This window comes from Puma concolor, chromosome A2 (assembly GCF_028749965.1).
Source record: "Puma concolor isolate L17-30 chromosome A2, mPumCon1.1.hap2, whole genome shotgun sequence".
Taxonomy (NCBI): domain Eukaryota; kingdom Metazoa; phylum Chordata; class Mammalia; order Carnivora; family Felidae; genus Puma; species Puma concolor.
In genome coordinates, this window is record NC_141668.1 from 97,019,297 (window position 1) to 97,040,915 (window position 21,619).

Below are 21,619 nucleotides of genomic sequence, written 5' to 3' on the forward strand. Positions count from 1 at the left end.
TTTATCTTTGAGAGAGAGAGACAGAGCAAGAGTGGGGGAGGGGCAGAGAGAGGGGGAGACACAGAATCTGAAGCAGGCCCCAGGCTCCGAGCTATGAGCACAGAGCCCGACACAGGGCTCAAACTCAACGAACTGTGGGACCATGACCTGAGCCAAAGTTGGACGTGCAACTTACTGAGCCGCTCAGGTGCTCCTCTCATTATGCTTTTAACTTGCATCTCCTTCACGGTTAATGATAGTGAACATCTTCTCATGTGCTTATTTGCCATCTGTATATCTTCTTTGGTGAAATGTCTGTTTATGCCTTTTGCCTATTTTCTCCTTGGATTTTTTCTTACTGTTAAGTCATAAGAATTACACACACACACACACACACACACACACACACAATACTAGTCATTTGCCCAATATACTGCTTTAAATATCTCTCCCATTTTGTAGCTTTAATTTCCATCCCTTTAACATGATCTTTGCAGAGCAACATCAAAGATTTTTCCTAAGATTTTAGAGTTTTAAATTATACACTGAAGCCCATGATCCATTTAAGTTAATTTTTTAATAAGGAATGAGATTTAGGTTGAGATTTTTCGTTTTTCTGCTGATTGTTCCAGGACTATTTATTTAAGGGGTTGTCATTCCTCCATTGTTTTTGCACCTTTGCCAGAATTATTTGGGCATGTTCGAGTGGATATATTTCTGAGTTCTCTATTCTGTTCCATTACCATAGTTTCAAAGTCGCTGTATACTATATAGCATCTATCTAGTATACCTCAATATCAGGTATACTAATTCTCTCTCATTTAATTCTTATTTTCAAGGTTGTTTAAGCTATTCTAAGGTCTGTGTCTTTCCATATAAATTTTTTTATAAACTTTTTAAAATATACAAAAAAATCTTTGCTGGGATTTTGGTAAGAATTGCATTAAACCCATAGATAAATTTGAGGAGAATTGACATTTTTACTATGTCGAGTCTTCAAATCCAAGAACATGATACGCATCTCCATTTATTTAGGCAGTCTTTGATTTCTCTCACGAAAATTTTGTAATTTCTAGCATACAGAGTCCATACCTATTTTGTTACGTTTCTGTCTAAGCATTTCATTTATTTTTAGCAATTGTCACTGGCATTGTGTTTTCCATTTTGGTTTCCTCATGTCATCGTTGGGATACAGAAATGTGATTGCTTTTTGCGTGTTGACCTTTTGCCCTGTGACCTTGAAGAACTCATTTATTAGTTCCAGGAGTATTTTTGTATATTCATGGGAATTTTCTATGCACACAGTCATGTCATCTGTGTGATTTCTTTCTTTTCTTCTTCTTCTTTTTATTGTATTTCTTTTTATATTTCTTCCTTTTATATTCAGTATTTATTCCATTATTTTTTCCCCTTAAAATCTGTATGCCTTTATGCAGATCATGCCTTTTTTCTAGATTTATTTCCATGGCTAGGACTTCTAGTTATATGCTGAATAAGAATGGTGGCAACAAACATCCTTGCCTTGCTGTCAATATTAGAGCAAAAGCTTTCAGTTTCTTACCATTAAGTATGATGTTATCTTTAGGATTTTTGCAGACAGTCTTTATCAAGCTAAGGTAATTCCTCTCAATCCTTGACTTGCCGTGAACTTTTATTATAAATGAGCAATGCCTAACATTTTTATAGGAAAATTTAGGAGACTATTTGCGTCATCTAGGGTAGGGAAGAATTCTTTAAATATGTCATAAAAGATACAGAATATAAACGGAAAAAAATAAATTCAAGAATGCTGAAATTAAAAACTTCTGTTCATCAAAATACCACAAAATGAGTGAGAAATAAAGCCATAATATTTTCAATTTATGTTCCAGTGAAGGATTCATAACCAGAATACACAAAGAACTCATGAATCAATAAGAAAAGTTAATTAAGCCAATAGAAAAAAATGCAAATGACTTGAACACACATTCATTGAAGAGGAAATAATAAGCAGGGAAAATATATTCAGTCTCCTTAGTAATCAAGGAAATACAAGTTACAGCTTCAGTAAGATACTATTTCAAAGTGATTAGATTGGCAAAGCCTTAAAACACTGATAATATCAAGTTTTGCTACCATTGTAAAACAAATAAAAATATTCACTACTGGTGGGAATTTTTGGTAAATCATTGAGAAAAATAATTCGCCTAACATGAAAGATACATGTACCCTATGTCAGCCTTTGAGCCCTAGGCACGTGCCCTAGAGCAACTGTCGCATGAAGAGATGTGTATGACAGCAGTGTTTGTTGTAGTAAAATAACTGGAAACAGTGTAAGAGCAGAGTGAATTAATACATTATGATGTATTTCTATAATGACATAAGTTACATTAATGGCCATAATTGGCCCTCAGCCACATACTTCCAAATGGGTGAGTCGCGAAAACAATGTTAAAGAGAAAAAGCAAATCAGAGAAGAAGATATATACACAATTTCATTGCTATAAATCTTACAAATGGGTGAAAACAGGCACTGAATCCTTAGAGATATAAACATATGGGATACAGGGGCGCCTGGGTGGCTCAGTCGGTTAAGCGGCCGACTTCGGCTCAGGTCATGATTTCACGGTCCGTGAGTTCGAGCCCCATGTCGGGCTCTGTGCTGACGGCTCAGAGCCTGGGGCCTGTTTCAGATTCTGTGTCTCCCTCTCTCTGTCCCTCCCCCGTTCATGCTCTGTCTCTCTCTGTCTCAAAAATAAATAAACGTTAAAAAAATTTTTTTTTAAAAATAAATAAAATAAACATATGGGATACAAACATGGAAAAAAAGGAAGGAAAAAAACCAGCAGAGTGATTATTTGGGGACAGAAGAGGGAGGGATTGGGGCAAACTTGGAGTTGTAAACATTCTTTTTTTCATTTTTATTTTTTAATTTTTAAAAAATGTTTGTTTATTTTTGAGAGAGAGAGAGACAGATAGACAGAGTGTGAGCCCGGGAGGGGCAGAGAGAGAGGAAGACACTGAATCCTAATCAGGCAAGCTCTCAGCACAGAGCCTGATGCGAGGCTCAAACTCATGAACCACAAGATCATGACGTAAGCTGAAGCCAGATGCTTAACTGACTGAGCCACCCTGGTGCCCCTGAGATGTAAGCATTCTTAAGTTTTTATTAGTACTCATTAAACTATATGTATATGTTATAATACCTCTTTGAATAACAAATATTCATGTTTTTAATTAGAAAAAAGAGGAACAAAAGCTCGGTCGTGTGCATTAGCACCATAGTAAGTTTGGTTGCAGCCAATTGTTTCAAAAGAAATAAGAAAAACAAAAATGTCATCACTTAAATCTGACCTCCATTATCAAGGGAAAGTTTACTTGTTCATTATTTTCCATTAATTATGTGTTATTTTTGCATTTTTTGGTTTTCAAAATAGTTGAATTAACTTTTAACATATTAGTTGTGTGTTAGACCTTCAGTTATGTAACTTTTCAAATATTAGTCTTTGCTGTTTTCCTATCAAGTTAAAGCAATGACTGAGTGGACAATGCAATAAATTAGTTCACTCCAGTGCTTTTTTTGCTTTCTAAGATATTAGTGCATATTTTGGAAATGGTTTTCTGAGTTTTCCCCGTAAAGAAGCATGCTATGATTCTTGTGTTCAAGTGTGGTAGATTCACTTCCCACGTATAATGCGCGTATCCACTGTTTCTGCTGAATTCCCACGTCACCCTTTTTGGCTCTCTTCACTGTTAATGACCATGGTCCTCGCATAGCTCCTCAGCATGGCCTCTGCAGTGCCTTCAGACATGGGCAAGATAACTAAGGCAGATGCAAGATATTTGGAAAGCTTTAGGAAACTGAGGAAATTGCAGCAAGGCAACACGGGAACTTGATAACTGAATTCTTAAAAATAAATATATTTTGGGGACCCAGTAACATTTTCATGTCTAGAGAAATCTAGGGAGTTGTTAAAAGCTTAAAAGAGACAACAGCCTCCAATCCTGCCCCCCCTCCATAAAGAAATGAAACCAAAAGGAGGCACTTGCTACTTAGTTCATTCAATATATGTTGATCTCGGATAATGATGAATAGATGCCATGAATTTTGAGTTCACTGTGTCCAAGGCCCTGTGCTCACAGTTTTGCGCCCATCTCTCACTTAATCCTTACAGACTCTGGAGAAACAGATATTATTGCCACCTTTTTACTGAGGAGGGTTCTGATCCTCAGAGTAGTTAAGTGCCTTGCCCAAGGTCACTCCCTGGGTCTGTCCCCTTCAAAATCTGAGCTATGCTGGGGCCAAAATCCTTCCTCTTTTCACGGCCTTTGTATCTGTAGTAGCCTTGGCTAGCTACAAGGGAGCATTCAGTTTATTAACTAATTGGGCTATATGGTGCCAAGCAATCCGTTGGGCTGATTTTCTTGCCCCAGTGAATTGACTAATTTATTTTGCAGAATTGACTACATCAGCTAGTTATTTTAATGGTAAATCAAATTATGCTGGTCTTTTTTTTTTTTTCTTTCTCTTACTAAGTCTCCAACTGGCAAAGTGTTTAGGGTCAGAGGCACCTTAATTATCATCCAAAGTCAACCATTTATTAGCTGTGAAACCTTGGGCAAGTTCTCAACCTTTCTAGGCTTCCATCACTTTATCAGTAGAAATGCAGATGAGAATAATTCCTACGGGGTTTAGTTCATGCGAGGATTAAATGGAGACAACTCTTTCCCTTCTAACACAATGACTGACCCTTCAGAGTATTGTTGAGCAATAGCTTCTGTAATTATATATATCCTTGCAATTGTTAACCTAATGTTTTATCTCTGTATTATCTTTGTGTTGTGACTTCCACTGAACTCCTTGATCTATGTCCTTTAGCTTCGTTCCAAGGTAGATAAAGTTACTTACTTGTTACTTATTAGATTTTGCTCCTTCATTTGAAGCTTAAACTGTTATAAAAATCGGCTCAAGTCTCTTATTCCCAACCCTGTCTTCTAATTATAGGCACTTTGAATGCAAGTTCATTCATCTTTTTACTGCCAACCCCTTGCTATCATTCAGTACATGGGTGCTCTATGATGTTTGTTAAACTGAATGACTGGCCATGTCTCTATTCATCGTCCATTCTCTGTTGAGCATCACTGTTAATGTCATGCATGGTATCATATTGATTTTTAATATGGTCTTTACACATATCGTTTGTGTATGTCATTTAATGCCGCCATTCTGTCAGTCTCTTTTCATCTGAATATGCCTTGTTAGTTCTACTCTTGACCTAGATCTCTTGCTTTTCTTAGAGGTTTTCACCACCGAGATAGGGGGGAATTGATTTTTTATTTTTTACATTGTTTTCCTGTTAGTGCTGTATCACAGACTTGTTCTGCCATTCCTGCCATAGGACTTTATCAAAAGACTTTCTTACTTTAACTTACACTCGTATTTCACTTCAAGGTATACATTTTACTCCCCCCCTTCCCCCCATCATTAATACATTACCATTTGACTCTGTCATTAGCCTGTCAATCTCTGAAACTCTTGAAGAAGAAAGAAAGACCTTATTTTAAATAGGCCCGATTCTTTGCTAAAGAGGTTAGTACACTCTCTACAATTCTATTCTTGTCAGGAACAGGCTTTTGCAATTATAAGGAAAAGAAATGATATTTAGAAGAGCTACCCAACCATGAAAGATCTAGGGAGGATAAAATAAGTGAAAGAAGGATGAAATCCACTATAAAGTTCTAGGGAAGCTTCCTTGCCTCATTCAAAAATAATGAAATAGGTACCCCCAGGTGCCCTGGATGGCCAGACTGAGGCTCCAGGCGTGACATTTCCTTGAGAGAAAATGGTATTGGAGGTCCCTAAAGCTGAGGTTCCCCCATTCCATTGTTAGTGGTCACAAAATGAAATGTTTTATATTTAAAAAAATTTTTTAAACATTTATTTATTATTGAGAGACAGAGAGACGGAGCATGATCATGGGAGGTGCAGAGAGGGGGAGACACCGAATCTGAAGCAGGCTCCAGGCTCTGTCAGCACAGAGTGGTGACACAGAGTGGTGACTCCCAATGGGGAGTGGGAGGGGGGGCTCGAACTCACAAACTGAGGGATCATGACCTGAGCCGAAGTCGGACGCTTAACCGACTGAGCCACCCAGGCGCCCCATGAAAATGAAACACTTTAAATCTGAATTTCTAGGTTGAGGTAATAGAGGCTGGGGTGATGAGGCTGGGTGAGAAAAAGGAACGGGGAACATTTAGTAACCGTTCCCAAAGAAGCGTTCTACAAATGTTAGTAAGCGCCAGGTCCTCCGTTTCCAGTGAAGTTAGGGAGAGACAATACGCTTGAAGTGCAGCAGGAGAGATTTATGCTAAAATTCAGACAGCCTGCCTGCGTTCTGAGGTTCTCGAATATGTTACTAAGCAGAGCAGGACTTGCCCCACAAACAAGGCTGGAGAGTTTTCCAAGATTCCGAGTCATTAGGCAGGGTTTCCAGGGACAGCAGTGCCACGGCCTCGATTGTTCCCCGAGATAATCTGACCTGATTCACAGAAGAAAGCCTATGGAATTGTATTGACTCCAAACTTTACCTAAAAAGGGGGATAGCAACCAAGCAGTGGAATAGGTCAGATCTTTCTGAAGATGGGGGCTCAGACTAGCCCATTTATTTCATAATTGTACAAATGCCGTAGCAGATGAAAAACCGCAGTTAACCTTCCTGAGCCAAACATGAGAAGAATTTATATTTCTGCTTAAAACTGAAGGACTTTCAATGCAAAGGAACTGGTAAGGCTGGATTTCAAAGTTTCATGTTGGGAATATCATACACAGACCGTAATGAGGGTAGAGGCGAAGGAAGCACATTCTTTAAGCTGCTTCCATGAAAAACTTCAATCAACTGCTAGCTTTTGCTTTGCAGATCTGTGACATATGTCCCTTGACCTTTACCAACTACCCTTTCACGTTTGACACTTAACGTTTCCTACATGATTAAAATTCAGCGTTAATTAATTTCAACAATATCAGTTAAGTTATATTTAGCCGAGAACACTCACTTTTGTCTTCTGTGAGTAGCATTGCAGTGTTATTACAAAGAGGTAGTCACGAGGGCAACAGATACGAGAAGAGAAGAATGATTCAGTGTGCAGATAATTGTTTCGAGTGAAATTTAGCTTGGTATTTTTGTTCCTGTCCTCAGTAGAACTGAGATTTAGCACCTCGCCTTGGCATTTAGCCCCCACCCCCACACAGGAGGAGGCTGTGCTGGGCGGGTGCTGAGAACGAGCCACACCAGAGTTAAATTATAGCTCAGTTCTAACACTGGCAAGAATTTTCTCTGGCCAGCTCTTGGGTGCAAAGCTGGTGATTCCAAAAGAGAGGCAAGGCATCCCTAGAAAGGATCTCCATATGGTGTGGCATCACCCTCACTGAGGGAGGTTGACACGGTTGTTTAAAGAGCATCACCCCAAAGGTGGTGACCATTCCCAAAGAAATCAGTGGAAGCCAGAATATTTAGACACAGCAGAGTTCTACTTCTAACCTTAAAATGTCACCTATAGGGTTGTCTTATTGGTGGGTTATTCTGCAATGTGACCAAAAAGCTCACTGGAAATGGAGAGAGCCTAAGGAATGTGACCTCTTTCCCTGAGTTTTACATTTTTATTAGTTTATTTATTCCATGCTCTTTTAACTCTGGGAAAAGACTAGGATAAGGATATGGATATGCAAATCTTGCTTTTACCTGAAGCTCAAAATGCTATAGAGCCATTACAACTGCTGCTTTTGGGTATGCTAGCATGAAATCATGGTCTGCAAGTTTACTGTGCCACTGAAACCCTTGCCCTTTAGATCCATGTACAAAACAGGAAGAGAGAAGCTCTCCATTTGGTAGATAGTACAGATAAAGCACAATTCATATGTGAGTCACCCATATATGTCTCTCTGAACAGTCAGTAATAGTAATAGTAAATTGAATTTTGGGGTTCTTTGAGACAGTAGTTATTAAAAACAATTAAACAAAGGAAAACAACTTTGTAGAATTTTCATTTGTGTATGACCAAACGTTTCGCCTCCCAGAATTCAACTTTTGTAGTCTAGAATCTAGTTCCATGCCCTTGTCTCATCCTTTACCTATGAGGGCACTTGATCCCTGGCAGATTCTGTGTTCCTGCCCACCCCACAGGAAAAATGGAAGCCGAGGATGTAGGTAGCTCTTTTCCAGTAGTCAAGCAATTCAACATCAAGTCACATTTCTTCTGCTTGTGTCCCTAATAGAATGTCCCTGTCCTAGTAATTGGCCTTGAGTCTGAACCTGAGGCCAAGTCTAGGTAGGCCAGGACCTACCTAGCTTGGAGGTCCAAGCTATTTGGACCATCAAATACCTATCGTGGTCCTAGTGCCTGGGAACCTAACCAGCCCTTCAGGACAGGGTCTATGTTTTGTTTTGTTTGCTCTAATTTCCTCCCTGCCAGCTCCCCACTGACTCCCAGTTCTGAGATCTTGTCTTATAATAATGGTCTTATTACCACCCAAAACGTCACTGGTTCCAATCTCCAGCTCAAGCCTCTGACATGAGTCCACTCTGGGCTTCCCGGTCAGCTGGCCCTGCCTATTACTGGTCACAGCAGCTCTGAATATGTCCACTTCCGGCAGTCACTGAGCCTTCTGGTTATTCTGATTCACCTTTCAAACTGGACTGACTCCCACACCTTCCACTGAATAAATTGCTAGGATCTCATGTACCATACCCATGGACTCCTCTGTTCCTGGTCCTGGTTCTTCCTCCCATTCTGTCCTTCTGCAGTTGACTTTGGCCATGGCCTGTGATGAAGTAATGCCAGAAGAGGCAGAGCTTCAGTATTTAGAGGATCAAACACAGATGAAAAGGGGAAAATCATACTGTATATTTAGGAGCAAATAGCATTTTTAAGAGTGGGAAGACTTTGTAAAAAAAATGTAGTGCCTTCTAAATCTTTTTGGCATCACTTGGTTTAATATAAGATGGAAACATTTTTGTTTCAAATATTTACTTTCAAATTAAAATTCCAAACTTGAAAATTCTGTGTTTTGCAATGTTTCTTTGGTGGGCCAAACAGGGGGCTTTTCAAACTCCTTGAGATTAAGTAATTTTATTTTGTAATTTAGTTTTCTGTTTTTACATTTGAAGGTGTTACACAATGGCCTCATTATGGAGATGAAGCATCCGACCGTGGGGAAGATCTCAGTCCCAGGTTTGAAAACTTTGGTTATTTTCCTCAATACCTTCCTTCATTAATTATTCCCTGTGCTGATCCCTGCAGGTAGCTGGTGATTCCCCAGTTTGTCAAGACATTATCCAACTTCTTCATTTGGATAAAAGGGAAACCTTAGAATCATACCCACAAGCACATATACCTAGGCTACAGACTTGTGTCTTCGTTTTAACGAATATCTGATTGCCCTGGTAACTAAAATTGCTCATATTATCTGACTCCATTTTATGTAATCACGTGCTCACAAAACTACACAATGTAACTGCCAAAGATAGACAACAATAGATGTGGCAACTGTTCTGAAATTACACATGGTTCATAGGTGAATGGGAAGGTAAGCCAGGCACAATGGAACTGGCATCCAGGGAAGGCTAGTGGCTGCTCAGACCAGGACATTTTTTTTTTCCTGAACTATGATTTACGGTGAGGATCTCAGCTTTGTAGATAAGGAAACAAAATATTTTCACTTAACTCAAAATACATTGAATTTTTCTAAGTTGACTCATACCAAACAAAGTCACTAAGACATTTTGGTCCGAGCCAAAATGCCAACTTTTTCACTTCCGGGAGAGAGTTCTCTTTCCAGCAGCCAGAAGCCTCAGAGCATCCAAACTGTAGTGAGAGCTCATGACCAGCTTGCTACCCCGACAAATCTCACTTCTCTAACAACCATAATGTTACTGTTCCTCAGCTCAGTTGTCTCTACTTGGGGCACTGCTGGGAAAACACGCCATGTTCATGTTCCTCGGGTCCCTCTTTTATAGACTATATATAAACCATACACTTATTTTTGTCTTTTCTTCTGACAGAGGATAATGAAATTAGTTAGGATACAACTTTGGTCATTGTTTGCTTGAAGCTGAGTGCTGGTTACCTTGTTTGAAATTTGGGCATTCCCCAAACCCCTCACTCACCTGAGTCAAAACAGCATAGAGGGGTGCTTGGGTGGTTCAGTCAGTTAAATGTCCAACTTTGGCTCAGGTCATGATCTCCCAGTTTGTTAAGTTCCAGCCTCACATCAGACTCTCTGCTGTCAGCACGGAGCCTGCTTTGGATCCTCTGTCCCCCGTCTCTGCCCCTCCCCCATGCTCACTCGCTATCTCTCTCTCTCTCTCAAAATAAATAAACAGCATAGAATATTTACTTCTCTAGGTATCAGATGGCACTTATTGAATACCTGCTATTGTTAGGTATTATGTAGCTATAATCTAATTTCAAGATTCAGGATCAGCTTGATAACAAAGTCCCAGAACAGATCAGATCATGACCATTGGTGCAAGAAGGAAAAGAAGAGGAAAGTGGGATGATAAAGTAAGTTGAAAGAGAAAATTCTTATGTACAAGAGTATAAGGACCACTGTCTGGGAATTAAGGAAGGTAACTAAGAGAGAGAGAGAGCAGGTGTAAGCATGTCAGAGACTGGAACCACATGTGAACAGGGAAATGCTATGAGGTGTAGACAGGTGGTGGAGGAAAAATAAAAGAATTATCATAAAAGCTAAGACAGTCACTTATTGACTCATATTATTGAGCATACTCCATGTACACATTACATGGGCAATGCTTTGGGTCCTGGGAATGTAAAAATAAACCAGACCTGACCACATGGAGCTCAAACTCAGTGGAGAGTCAGGTAATAAAAGCAACCAACAATTGGGGCGCCTGGGTGGCGCAGTCGGTTAAGTGTCCGACTTCAGCCAGGTCACGATCTCGCGGTCCGTGAGTTCGAGCCCCGCGTCGGGCTCTGGGCTGATGGCTCAGAGCCTGGAGCCTGTTTCCGATTCTGTGTCTCCCTCTCTCTCTGCCCCTCCCCCGTTCATGCTCTGTCTCTCTCTGTCCCAAAAATAAATAAACGCTGAAAAAAAAAAAAAAAAAAAACCAACCAACAAATGTTCTGATAAGGGTTAAGTCATGATAAGTGCCAAAAAAAAAAAAAAAAAAAAAAAGACAGAACATGTGTTGTCGTAGAGAATAATGGAGGCAGATGGGACTTACATTAGTTTGAGTGATCAGAGAAAGCCTGGTCATGTATCAATGGAGAATTGAAGGATAATAAGAAGTTGACATTTGAAGAGTAGGGGAACGGTATTCCAAGCAGAGGGACCAGCATGTGAGAAGTCTCTGAGTTGGGAAACAGCAGGGTGTATTTTAAGCCAATAAGAAAGGTGAGGTAAGGGGTGGGAAGTCAGACTGCAGAGAGAGGCAGAGCCGGGACACCCCACCAGATGTGGTTTTACTCTAATTTGATGCAGGGGAGTGAAATGGCACAATTTATAACTAAAAGCAGGCAGTCACGTTCGGAAGTTGTTACGGGACTTCTGTCTTAAGTTAGGGTCATGGCAATAGCAGTGAAGAGTGGGGATGGTCAAAAAATTTTAATCACAGTGTTTTCAGTGTGAAGAGATCTTAAAAAATATTTTCGCTAATATTTTTTATTTTTTTATTTTTACTTTTTAAATGTTTACTTATTTATTTATCTTGTGGGGGGGGGGCGGCAGAGAAAGAGGGAGAGACAGAATCCCAAGCAGTTCCACACTATCAGCACAGAGCCTGACAGGGGGCTTGATCTCATGAACCATGAGATAATGACCTGAGCTGAAATCAAGAGTCTGACACTTAATTGACTGAAGCACCTAAGTGCCCCTATCCAGCAGTTTTTAATTTTAATTTTTAAAACAGTGGAACTGAGTTCCAAGTGAAACCTCAATATCAAAAATATATTAAAGCAGAGTCCTGCTGGTTGAGAGGTTAGCACTCTAACTGTTAAGCTTTCTTCCACTGCTTCCATCAGGCTGTCTCCTCCAAACACCTGCTTGGAACCATGGGATCTAAAGAACATTCAAGAACCTCTGATGAAACTTTATTCTACAAGTTTACAGATGAGGTCATAGTCATTAATATCCTCAATACATGGGAGGAAAGGGTAAACATTTGAAAATTAATTATAGTTGTTGGTATAGGAGGGAGAAAAGTAAGTCAGTGGTCAACCTACAATGAAGTTATTGGTTCTGGCACTCTCTCAATCAATCAGTTGTGAATTTGTTGGCTTTCCTGGCAAATGAATGAACATCAATCTTGGGGAGAGAGAAATATTTTTTTTTAGATTCCTAAGGAAAAAGCATACCCTTTTTGCTCATTTTATTTTATTTTTAATTTTTATTTATTTATTATTTTTTAATGTTTATTTTTTGAGAGAGAGAGAGAGGAAGAGAGAGAGCACAAGCAGGGGAGGGTCAGAGAAAGAGGGAGGCACAGAATCTGAAGCAGGCTCCAGGCTTTGAGCTGTCAGCACTGAGCCCCAAGTGGGGCTGAATTCATGAACTGTGAGATCATGACCTGAGCAGAAGATGGACACTTAACTGACTGTGCCACCCAGGTGCCCCCCTTTTTGCTCATTTTAATTTATAAGTGTATCACTTAGCTACTGTGATGATAATGCTGTGTAACAAATAACCACAAAAATCTCAGTTCCATTCAAACATACGCATTTATTTATTCCACACACGTAGACCAGGTAGGGGGTAGCCAAGCTGGACTTGCCTGGGTGACTTTGCTTTTGGGTGCAGGTCTGGCCAAGCGTGGCTCCTCACTATAACATGGGCTCAGCTCTGCCCCACTTATCTCTCGCATTCTTCACATGGCAATGGCAGGAAAATAAGAAGGCAAACAGAAACCACAAGGCCACAGAAGAACTGATGCATAACTAGCAGACCCTTCTGTCGGCATTCCATTGGCCAAAGCAAGTTTTAGGCTGTGTTCCAAGGAGTGGAGGAATGTTTCTCTCTTTTTAAGAGAAATTGCAGAGTTACATGGAAGCCTGGGCACAAAGAGGGGTAAATAATTGAGGCCAAAAATTCAATTTACCACAATACAATTCTCAGATCTTCAGCTCTTTCGTTTTTATCTGTTATTTTTATCTTTATTTCCCTTTGGAAAATACTATTTTTGTTTCTTTAATTTCTATTGAGTTCAGGCATATTTTTGGTATATCTACTTTATTGACTTACCTTGTACCCGTTCTATAGGATTATCAGTATAGGAAATCTCAGATTTCTGGTGAAATGGATATGTTTAGGTTATTTTTGGAATTAGCATCTGAGCATCTCTTGAGAGCAGCACATTTGGACCCCCCGTGAAAGAGGAGAGACAATTCTGCTCATGGATGTCAAAAAAGAAGTTGCTCTTGTATTTCCTAATTCACTGTATCCTACTGCGAGGCCACTCAGACAGGGTAAGAGGTATTAAATGTAAAGGGAATTTATAAGTAAATAATTACAATTTTTCCTGTAGATTTCCCCTTTCACTGATTATCATATTTAGGTAATATGATAAATAACTATCATATTTACCTATGATAGTTCCGCCTTTCTTTGTAAGGGATGTCCCCATTGGACAAGTTTTAGGCTATAGTTTGAATGCTGCAGAAACACCTCTATTTCTCCCACAATGCCTCAATGAGGTGAATCTGCCAAAACAGGAAACCCAGAGTGGAGTTAAAAGTGATATTATGCTACATTGTGTTCTAGTTGGCTAGTGGAGACATGTTTTTGAATTCATTACATGCAGTTTATATATTTATATATGTGTCTTTACATTTCCGATAAAAATCCTTACTAACATTACCTAAAACTACCTATTTAAATTTCCTTTAATATTAAGGAATTTCTTGTGACTTTCACTGAATTTTCCATACAATGCACTAATTTGCCTGAAAAGTTTTCTATCTTAGTCAGTTCTAGAAATATGTCTCTTGAAGAACAGCAGTAATTCTTTAAAAATTTTTTTTTTAATTTTATTTAAATCCAAGTTAGTTAACATATAGTATAATAATGGTTTTAGGAATAGAATTTAGTGATTCATCACTTACATAGAACATCCAGTGCTCATCCCCACAAGTGCCTTTCTTGACGCCTACCACCCATTTAGCCCATGCCCCCCCCACTTCCCCTCCACCAATCCTCAGTTTGTTCTCCGTATTTAAGAGTCTTTTATGGTTTGCCTTCCTCTCTGTTTTTATCTTATTTTTCCTTCCTTTCTCCTAGGTTCATTGTTTTCTTAAATTCCACATGTGAGTGAAATCATATGATATTTATCTTTTTCTGACTGACTTATTTCACTTAGCACAAAACATTCGAGTTCTATCCATATTGTTGCAAATGACAAGATTTCATTCTTTTTGATCCCCAAGTAATGTTCCATTGTATGTGTGTATATATATATATATATATATATATATATATATATATATATATATTACATCTTCCTCATCCATTCGTCACTCGATGGACATTTGGGCTCTTTCCATACTTTGGCGATTGTCAATAGTGATGCTATGAACATTGGGGTGCATGTCCCCTTCAAATTTTGTATCCTTTGGATAAATACCTAGTAGTGCAATTGCTGGGTTGTAGGGTAGTTCTATTTTTAATTTTTGAGGAAACTCCATACTGTTTTCTAGAGTGGCTGCACCAGTTTGCATTCCCACCAGCAGTGCAAAAGAGTTCCCTTTTATCCACATCCCTGGCAACATCTGTTGTTTCTTGAGTTGTTAATTTTAGCTTCTGACAGGTATGAGGTTGTGTTTTTGATTTGTATTTCCCTGATGAGAAGTGATGTTGAGCATCTTTTCATGTGTCTGTTAGCTATCTGGATATCTTCTTTGGAAAAGTGTCTGTTCATGTCTTTTGCCCATTTCTTTACTGGATTATTTGTTTTTTTGGGGTGGTGAGTTTCATAAGTTCTTTATAGATTTTGGATACTAACCCTTTATCCAGTATGTCATTTACAAATATCTTCTTCCATTCCATCTATTGCATTTTAGTTTAGCTGACTTTTTTTTTCCCGTGCAGAAACTTTTTATCTTGATGATGTCCCAATAGCTCATTTTTGCTTTTGTTTCCCTGGCCTCCACAGACATGTCCAGTAAGAAGTTTCTCTGTCCGAGGTCAAAGAGGTCAGCAATAATTCTTATACAATATTTATTGCACCATTTTTAGAGATGATAAATCCACACCATTCCCTTAGGTGCTCAGTTTAGAGCTCTCATATAGGATACTAATTGATCAATACCTTAAAGGTTTTGGTCAATCAATTTTAACATTCTTTTAACAAGGATAGGAAATTATTAACCTCTTCAAAATTTCTTTTAGCTACTTAAATAATTATTGTAAGTACTTAATATATTGTTCCAATATTTGTAATCATTATTGATACTAAAGTGAGTAGTATGATCTAAACTATTTCCTTTATTAGTTTATATCTGTTGCAACATACTCCCTTTTCATATCATTTCCCACTACCTCCAATCTATAGTAAATAATTAAGAAAGAAATTTCATTTGTGTGGATACATGTCTTTGAAAACATATGAACTAGTTAATGTTCATGAATGATCTGTAAGTATGAGTTGTAGTTAAGCTCATACCATTGTTCTTTATTTCATATATTGTTCATTAAACTACTCTCTCGTTTGAGCTTTAAAGCCTGTTTGACAGTTTTAAAAGTGGAAAGAGACTAAGAAAAATTAATTCTTAGTGGGGATATAAATGACAAAATGCATCCTTTCTCTCTTTGCCAGGCTTAAATATTCTGGTATTCCAAGAGTCCCCAGGAAGGCGGCGTTCATTAGTCGGAGGTCACCATTAGTTTAATGACGGAGGTATCAGCACAGTGACCACAATGTACTAATATGCTCATAATTAACTAATGTAACCTGAGAACTGAGTTGAGTAGTAAAATCTCAAACACACAAACTTCAATCTATGGTCTTCTATTGGCCAGATGAAGCTCTGGTAATAGAGCTGTGCCCAGGTCAGGCTCAGTCGCTCAGGAGGCTTACACTTCACCAGGGAGGGCTTATTGGACTAGAAGGAAAAGGGGGATCAGCATTTCCATGGAGAACCTGAGGCCACAGCAGGGTGCTGGGAGAGCACAGACCAGGGGGACCTCATCTAGTGTGTGGCATCAGGGGAGGCTTCCCTAAGAAGTGAAATGTACAGACACACAAACAATGTCCAGCTGTCAGTTGGCAAATCTGGTGTGGGCTGTGGGGGCCTTCAGGAGGCCATGCTGGTGTACAGGAGGAGCTGAGGAAGGGCTCAAAGGGAGAAAGTGAGAGGGACAGGTTCACAGTCACCCTGACGAGGTAGGCAGAGGCAGGAAGAATAAGACCTAACACAGAACTAATGACCAAACTAAAAACAAATCAGAATGTAAAGGAGATCTATGCCAAGGTCTCTGAGGTCCTTAGTATCTGGAGAAGGGATCTGGAAGAGGAGCTCAGGTAGAAGCCTCAACCTGGTTTGGCAGATGTTCTCACTGACTGCTTTTAGGTATAATTTCTAGAAACCTTCTGACTCCATTGGAGATTTTTGTAAAACTCATAATGTCCTGAAGTTTAAACTATGAAACTGATAGCACTTTGTATGTAATTGCTAAATTAAAAAGTAAGTTAAAGTTCACACCAACACAACATTTCATCAACAAGAGATTGGCCATTATATAAACATCACCTTATTTGTGACTGTAGTGGAAAGATATTCCACTGTTATCACATTCCAAAGGACTGCCCATTTCCACGGCACCATTTGTCATTTGCATCTTGTAATTCTGCTGCCCATTGGCCTTTTAGCCAGAGTGGAACACGCTGTCCTCCATGGTCTATGTAGGTGCCAAATCACCTTGGTTTTGAGTTCCAAATTTCAAAGGCTGTCACTGAAATAGAGTTTGATGTGTAACTCTAAACTTTCTCACCATAACCATTTACAGATACTTCCCTGTGTGTACTGCAATTGTCCGATTCCAGTAGCACTTCTGGGAAGTATTTTAATGGAAGTAGTCTTCTGTGCCTGTGAAGTGATTTTATTATTTATTTATTTATTTATTTACTTACTTATTTATTTTAAATGTGTTATTTTTTAAATATAATTTATTGTCAAATTGGTTTCCATACAACACCCAGTGCTCATCCCAACAAGTGCCCTCCTCAGTGCCCATTACCCACATTTCCCTCTTCCCCATCCCCCCATCAACCTTCCATTTAAGTGTCCATCAACTGACGAATGGGTCAAGAAAATGTGAAATGATTTTAAATTCAATTACCCTTGCCTGCTTGTACCCTGATCTGTGTTTTTCAGCAAGCAGCTCTAAGTTCTTTCATTTTATTTTTTTAAGTTTATTTATTTATTTTGAGAGAGAGCAAGAGAGCGAATGAGCCTGAGCAGGGGAGGGGCAGAGAGAGAGAGAGAGAGAGAGAGAGAGAGAGAGAATCCCAAGCAGCATCCACGCTGTCAGCACAGAACCCAATGTGGGGCTTGAACTCATGAACCGTGAGGTCATGTCCTGAGCTGAAATCAAGAGTCAGAGGCTTAATTGACTGAGCCACCCAGACACTTCTTTAAGTTCTTTTAAATAAAACTTTTGTTAAGTCTTTTCCCCATAATATTTTAACATTTGTATTTGGACTCTGCAACAGTTTTTAACTAGTCAGTGTTGGGGCAGGAAGGACAATCACTGCTATGAGTTAATGGAACTCAAACCAACTTATTGGAATATTGATGTCTGGATTTTATAGTGAAATTTGAAAAAGTTGAATGTACTTCTGTGACTACCTGACATTTTTTTTTTATTTCTTTAAAAAATTATTTTTAAACATTTATTTATTTTTGAGAGACAGAGTGAAAGCAGGAGAGGGGCAGAGACAGAGGGAGACACAGAACCAAAAACAGGCTCAAGACTCCACACTGTCAGCACAGAACCCCATAGGGGCTTGAACCCACAAACCATGAGATCATGACCTGAGCTGAAAAGTCAGATATTTAACTGACTGAGATACCTAGGTGCCCCTATTTTTTAATTTCTGAATGTTTTGCAAGACTTTTTATAAATGATGAACATCTTTCTTTTGTAAGCCTCTGGAGGACAAAAATATTATCATTTGAAATCAAACCAGCACCCTCTATACCAACTAAATAATTAATAGACATTTTCTGGGTGATGATTAGAATAAAAAACTATTAGGTGAAAAATAATTAAAAACATGATTTGTGACAATTTTAAGCAGTATGGATTTTTTATGAACAGATGGACTATCTATGAACAGAATAACGTGGAAGTTATCTGAAAGAGATTTATTGTACATTGTTAGTTTGTTTCCAGTTTGAAGTACACACTTTACATGGAGTGACCACCTAGTCTCCTGTATCGTTGCCAGTCTTCCTCTGCTAAGTCTTCATGTCGCCCTCGTGCTTTTAGCTGTTTTATTCCCTTTAGATAGAAACTTAGATAGTGTCTCTGAAATCACATACCCTCAAAGTGCAGTTACATTTCTACAATCGTTTACAGCAATGGACAAAGCTGTCACAGATCTCACCAGGGAGAAAGAAAAATAAAGAGGAACCAAAGTTTCAGCTTGTATCCCTCCATAAAGTTTAAAAATGTCGGTGCTCGTAAGGAATCCTATGTAAAGCCAATCTGAGAGTGGAAGGTGAGATAAGTTATTTCTTCCAGGTAGAAAAATCTTTCAGATGACAACAGGAAGAGTGTGTAAAGTTTTCATGTTGTGTGTAGTACTCAATCTATCTTCTAGAAAGAGCATACTCCTTCGGGGACCAGGTTAAGCTGTAAAGAGAGGAAACAGATGAAAGCAAGGTTCTACAGGCTGTCAACAGAACGAGAGAAAGCTGGCAGGGAAATGAATTTTCAAATAGACTAGCCATGGTACTTCCCAAAGTCCTCAATTATTTTTAACTTTATTAAACCCTTAACCCATGGCAATGTACTGAGAGTTAAATAAATCAGTGTATTCCCAGGTGATTTGACATTGAGTGCCTGCAGCCTTCTCTGGCAGTCCTGTTACAATGAGGCAGGGCCGTAGACATTGTTATCCTTTAGTGAGAAATGAATAGCACAGTGACTTCCCTTCCTAGGAGAGCAGGGAGGAAGCAGAGGAGGAGTGAATCGCATCTCCAGGAATGTCTTTCCATAAGGAACTGGAGAAGCCCTAAGAGCCAAGTTACTGTCGCTGATATGACTTAGGGATCTCCATCAACTATGCTTATCTGTGCCATGAGGAAGAAATATTTTGTGAGAGCTGGGCTTTCATGCTCAGGGAATTCATGTTCCTGTTAGTAGGGACTGGGAAAATGGCCAAGATCTCAGTTGTTCCTCTTCAACCTGTCCTCATCAATCTCAGCACTGAGATAAGTGACTCTGTCTAGTAGACAATAAACTCTTGTTGCAAGTTAGTCCTAAGTTATCAATAAAGTTCTGGGGCACAGAGTTGTTTTCACTATTAGAAAGTGACATGTAGGCTGAAGACTTTTCCTGGGTGAATATTTAATTGGAGGTGTTTTCTCCAACTATCACTGTGCAGAATGATCCTTGAGGTTAGGGGTGTTTGAAATCATCTGAGAAGACCACTGAATGTTGAACAAAATCTAGAAATCTAAACCAAACAAAATAAAAACAAATAGCTACACGAAGAGTGGAAGTCTCAGGGATGGTTAAGCATTTTTGGTTATTTTGTCCTAAAAGGTGGATGGATTAGATGTTTTCTGGGATCCGTGCTAGAGTCCTTGCTGCCCTAGTAGCAGCCAACTTACATTGGGTACCCAGAGAAGTCTTTTTCTGGATCAAATTTAAATACAGACTTTCTGATGGGTCTTTAGAGGATAAATTAATTAAATGTAATTAGGCATGTACATTGGCTGGAATTGGATGCCATCTAATAGCTAAGTACAAAAAAAGTTAAAATAATCTTTCAGTTTAGACTTCCGTGTTATAGAGTTACCTTGGGTAGTCAAGAAGTGACACTACTTTTGCCTCCAAGTGGGCTTCAGCCTAGAGTGAATTGCTTGCCTTCATTGCCAGGTTCATTCATGGCTGGAGAGCCAGTCCTCTCTGAGAGAGAAATGGCTTTGCTCTCCTCTAGCGCTCCCAGGTAGGAACTCTTTGGTTCATGAAGAGGTGACAGTCGGGCTGAATCCAAGAAAGTTGTTTTCTTTAAATATGCTTCCTTAATGTCAAGATACATTCCTGTTAAGACTTAGCCAGAGAAAACATCGGAGTAAGCCATCCTTTTGTTTAAAAGGATGATAGTTTAATTTTGACTAGGCCTACAGTGTTATGTTAATATTAATGAAAGGTATTGGTGGAGGTGAAGAAATGGTAGTAAAGGGTTAGATAAGAACCTCCAGCCATTTTAACACAACCAATAGGTCATGGGCAATATCCCATGTATCACATCACCTCCAAACCATAAGGATTTACTTGACTTTGAGCTGGGCCCTTGGGGTTCACTGCTCATCTCTTTCTCTGTAAGAGTGATGCTATCTTTTGTGTGTGAATTATGTATCAGCTTCTATGGAACCAAATTTCCGTGTTGTCGTGTCTTTATCTGCTATGGCATTACTAGTCAGCGTGTCTCTGGGCTCATCCTTTGAGCCCAGAGGGGGCATAGAGGGGGAGGGATGAGGCCCTTTGAAGTGCTCCCCCAGCTTGTCCTTCATCAGAACATCATATAAGGCGCAGTGGGCTCTTGGAATGGCCCAACAATTAGTCTAACCCACTCAGAACCCTGTGTCTGTTGAAAGTGTCCCTAGGAACCCTATTCTCCAGTTCATTACAAGAAACCAAGTGCTTTTCAAACAATTAAGCAAAAACCTAATTTTAATTAAATTAAATAAGAAAGGAAAAATTAATCCAAGATATTTTAGGGATTTGAAGAGAGTGTATGGCCAAGTACTGACAAGTAAGAGAAGCAGTACCCGTATAGATTTAGAGACTGTCCTCAGCACAGTCCACCCCCCACCCCCTCCCATTAAGCCCTCAAAGACCTAACCTGTTTTCTCTTTGTTGCTGGGCCTTCAAGTTTGCATGTGACCTTAAGTGATTCACTTTGCCTTTTAGTGTCTTGTCTTGATGTTCTAATGGGATTGATCTTTTTGGCCTTTCAATTTAAAGGAAAGATGCAATTCACCATACTGCATGCAAATATGTTTTGTGAATAGATTTTAATGACTTCATTGCTGGGGAACATTCAAATTGGAAACAAGGGACTATAAGGGAACATCTGTTGAGTCTTTCTCTATACATGGTACATATATGAGCCCTTTATAGACACAGTGTGTTTAATCTCCAGGACAATTCAGTTAACCATTCATTATTTTTCTTTTAAGTTTATTTGTTTATTTTGAGACAGAGAGAGAGAGAGAGAGAGTGCGCGTGAGCGCACACAGGAGTGGGGGAGGGGCAGAGAGAGAGGGAGAGAAGATAGTCCCAAGCAGGCTCTATGCTGTCTAGGTGAGCCCAGTGGAGGGCTCAATCTCACCAAATCCTGAGATCTATGACTTGAACTGAAATCGAGTCGGATGCTCAACTGACTGAGCCACCCAGGCGCTTCTTATTATCATGTGC

The 21,619-nt window shown here is 39.3% G+C and overlaps 1 protein-coding gene across 3 annotated transcripts in view; it reads left to right on the top strand.

Moving 5' to 3' along the window:
- The window catches only part of SUGCT (succinyl-CoA:glutarate-CoA transferase), a 781,793-nt gene that overhangs the window by 668,524 nt on the left and 91,650 nt on the right, over window positions 1-21,619 (top strand). For all 3 annotated transcript variants that reach the window (XM_086697015.1, XM_025929553.2, XM_086697013.1), the window contains one exon: window positions 9,123-9,186. In XM_086697015.1, coding sequence (XP_086553141.1) covers window positions 9,123-9,186 — 64 coding nt within the window. The remainder of the gene's footprint in view (window positions 1-9,122; window positions 9,187-21,619) is intronic.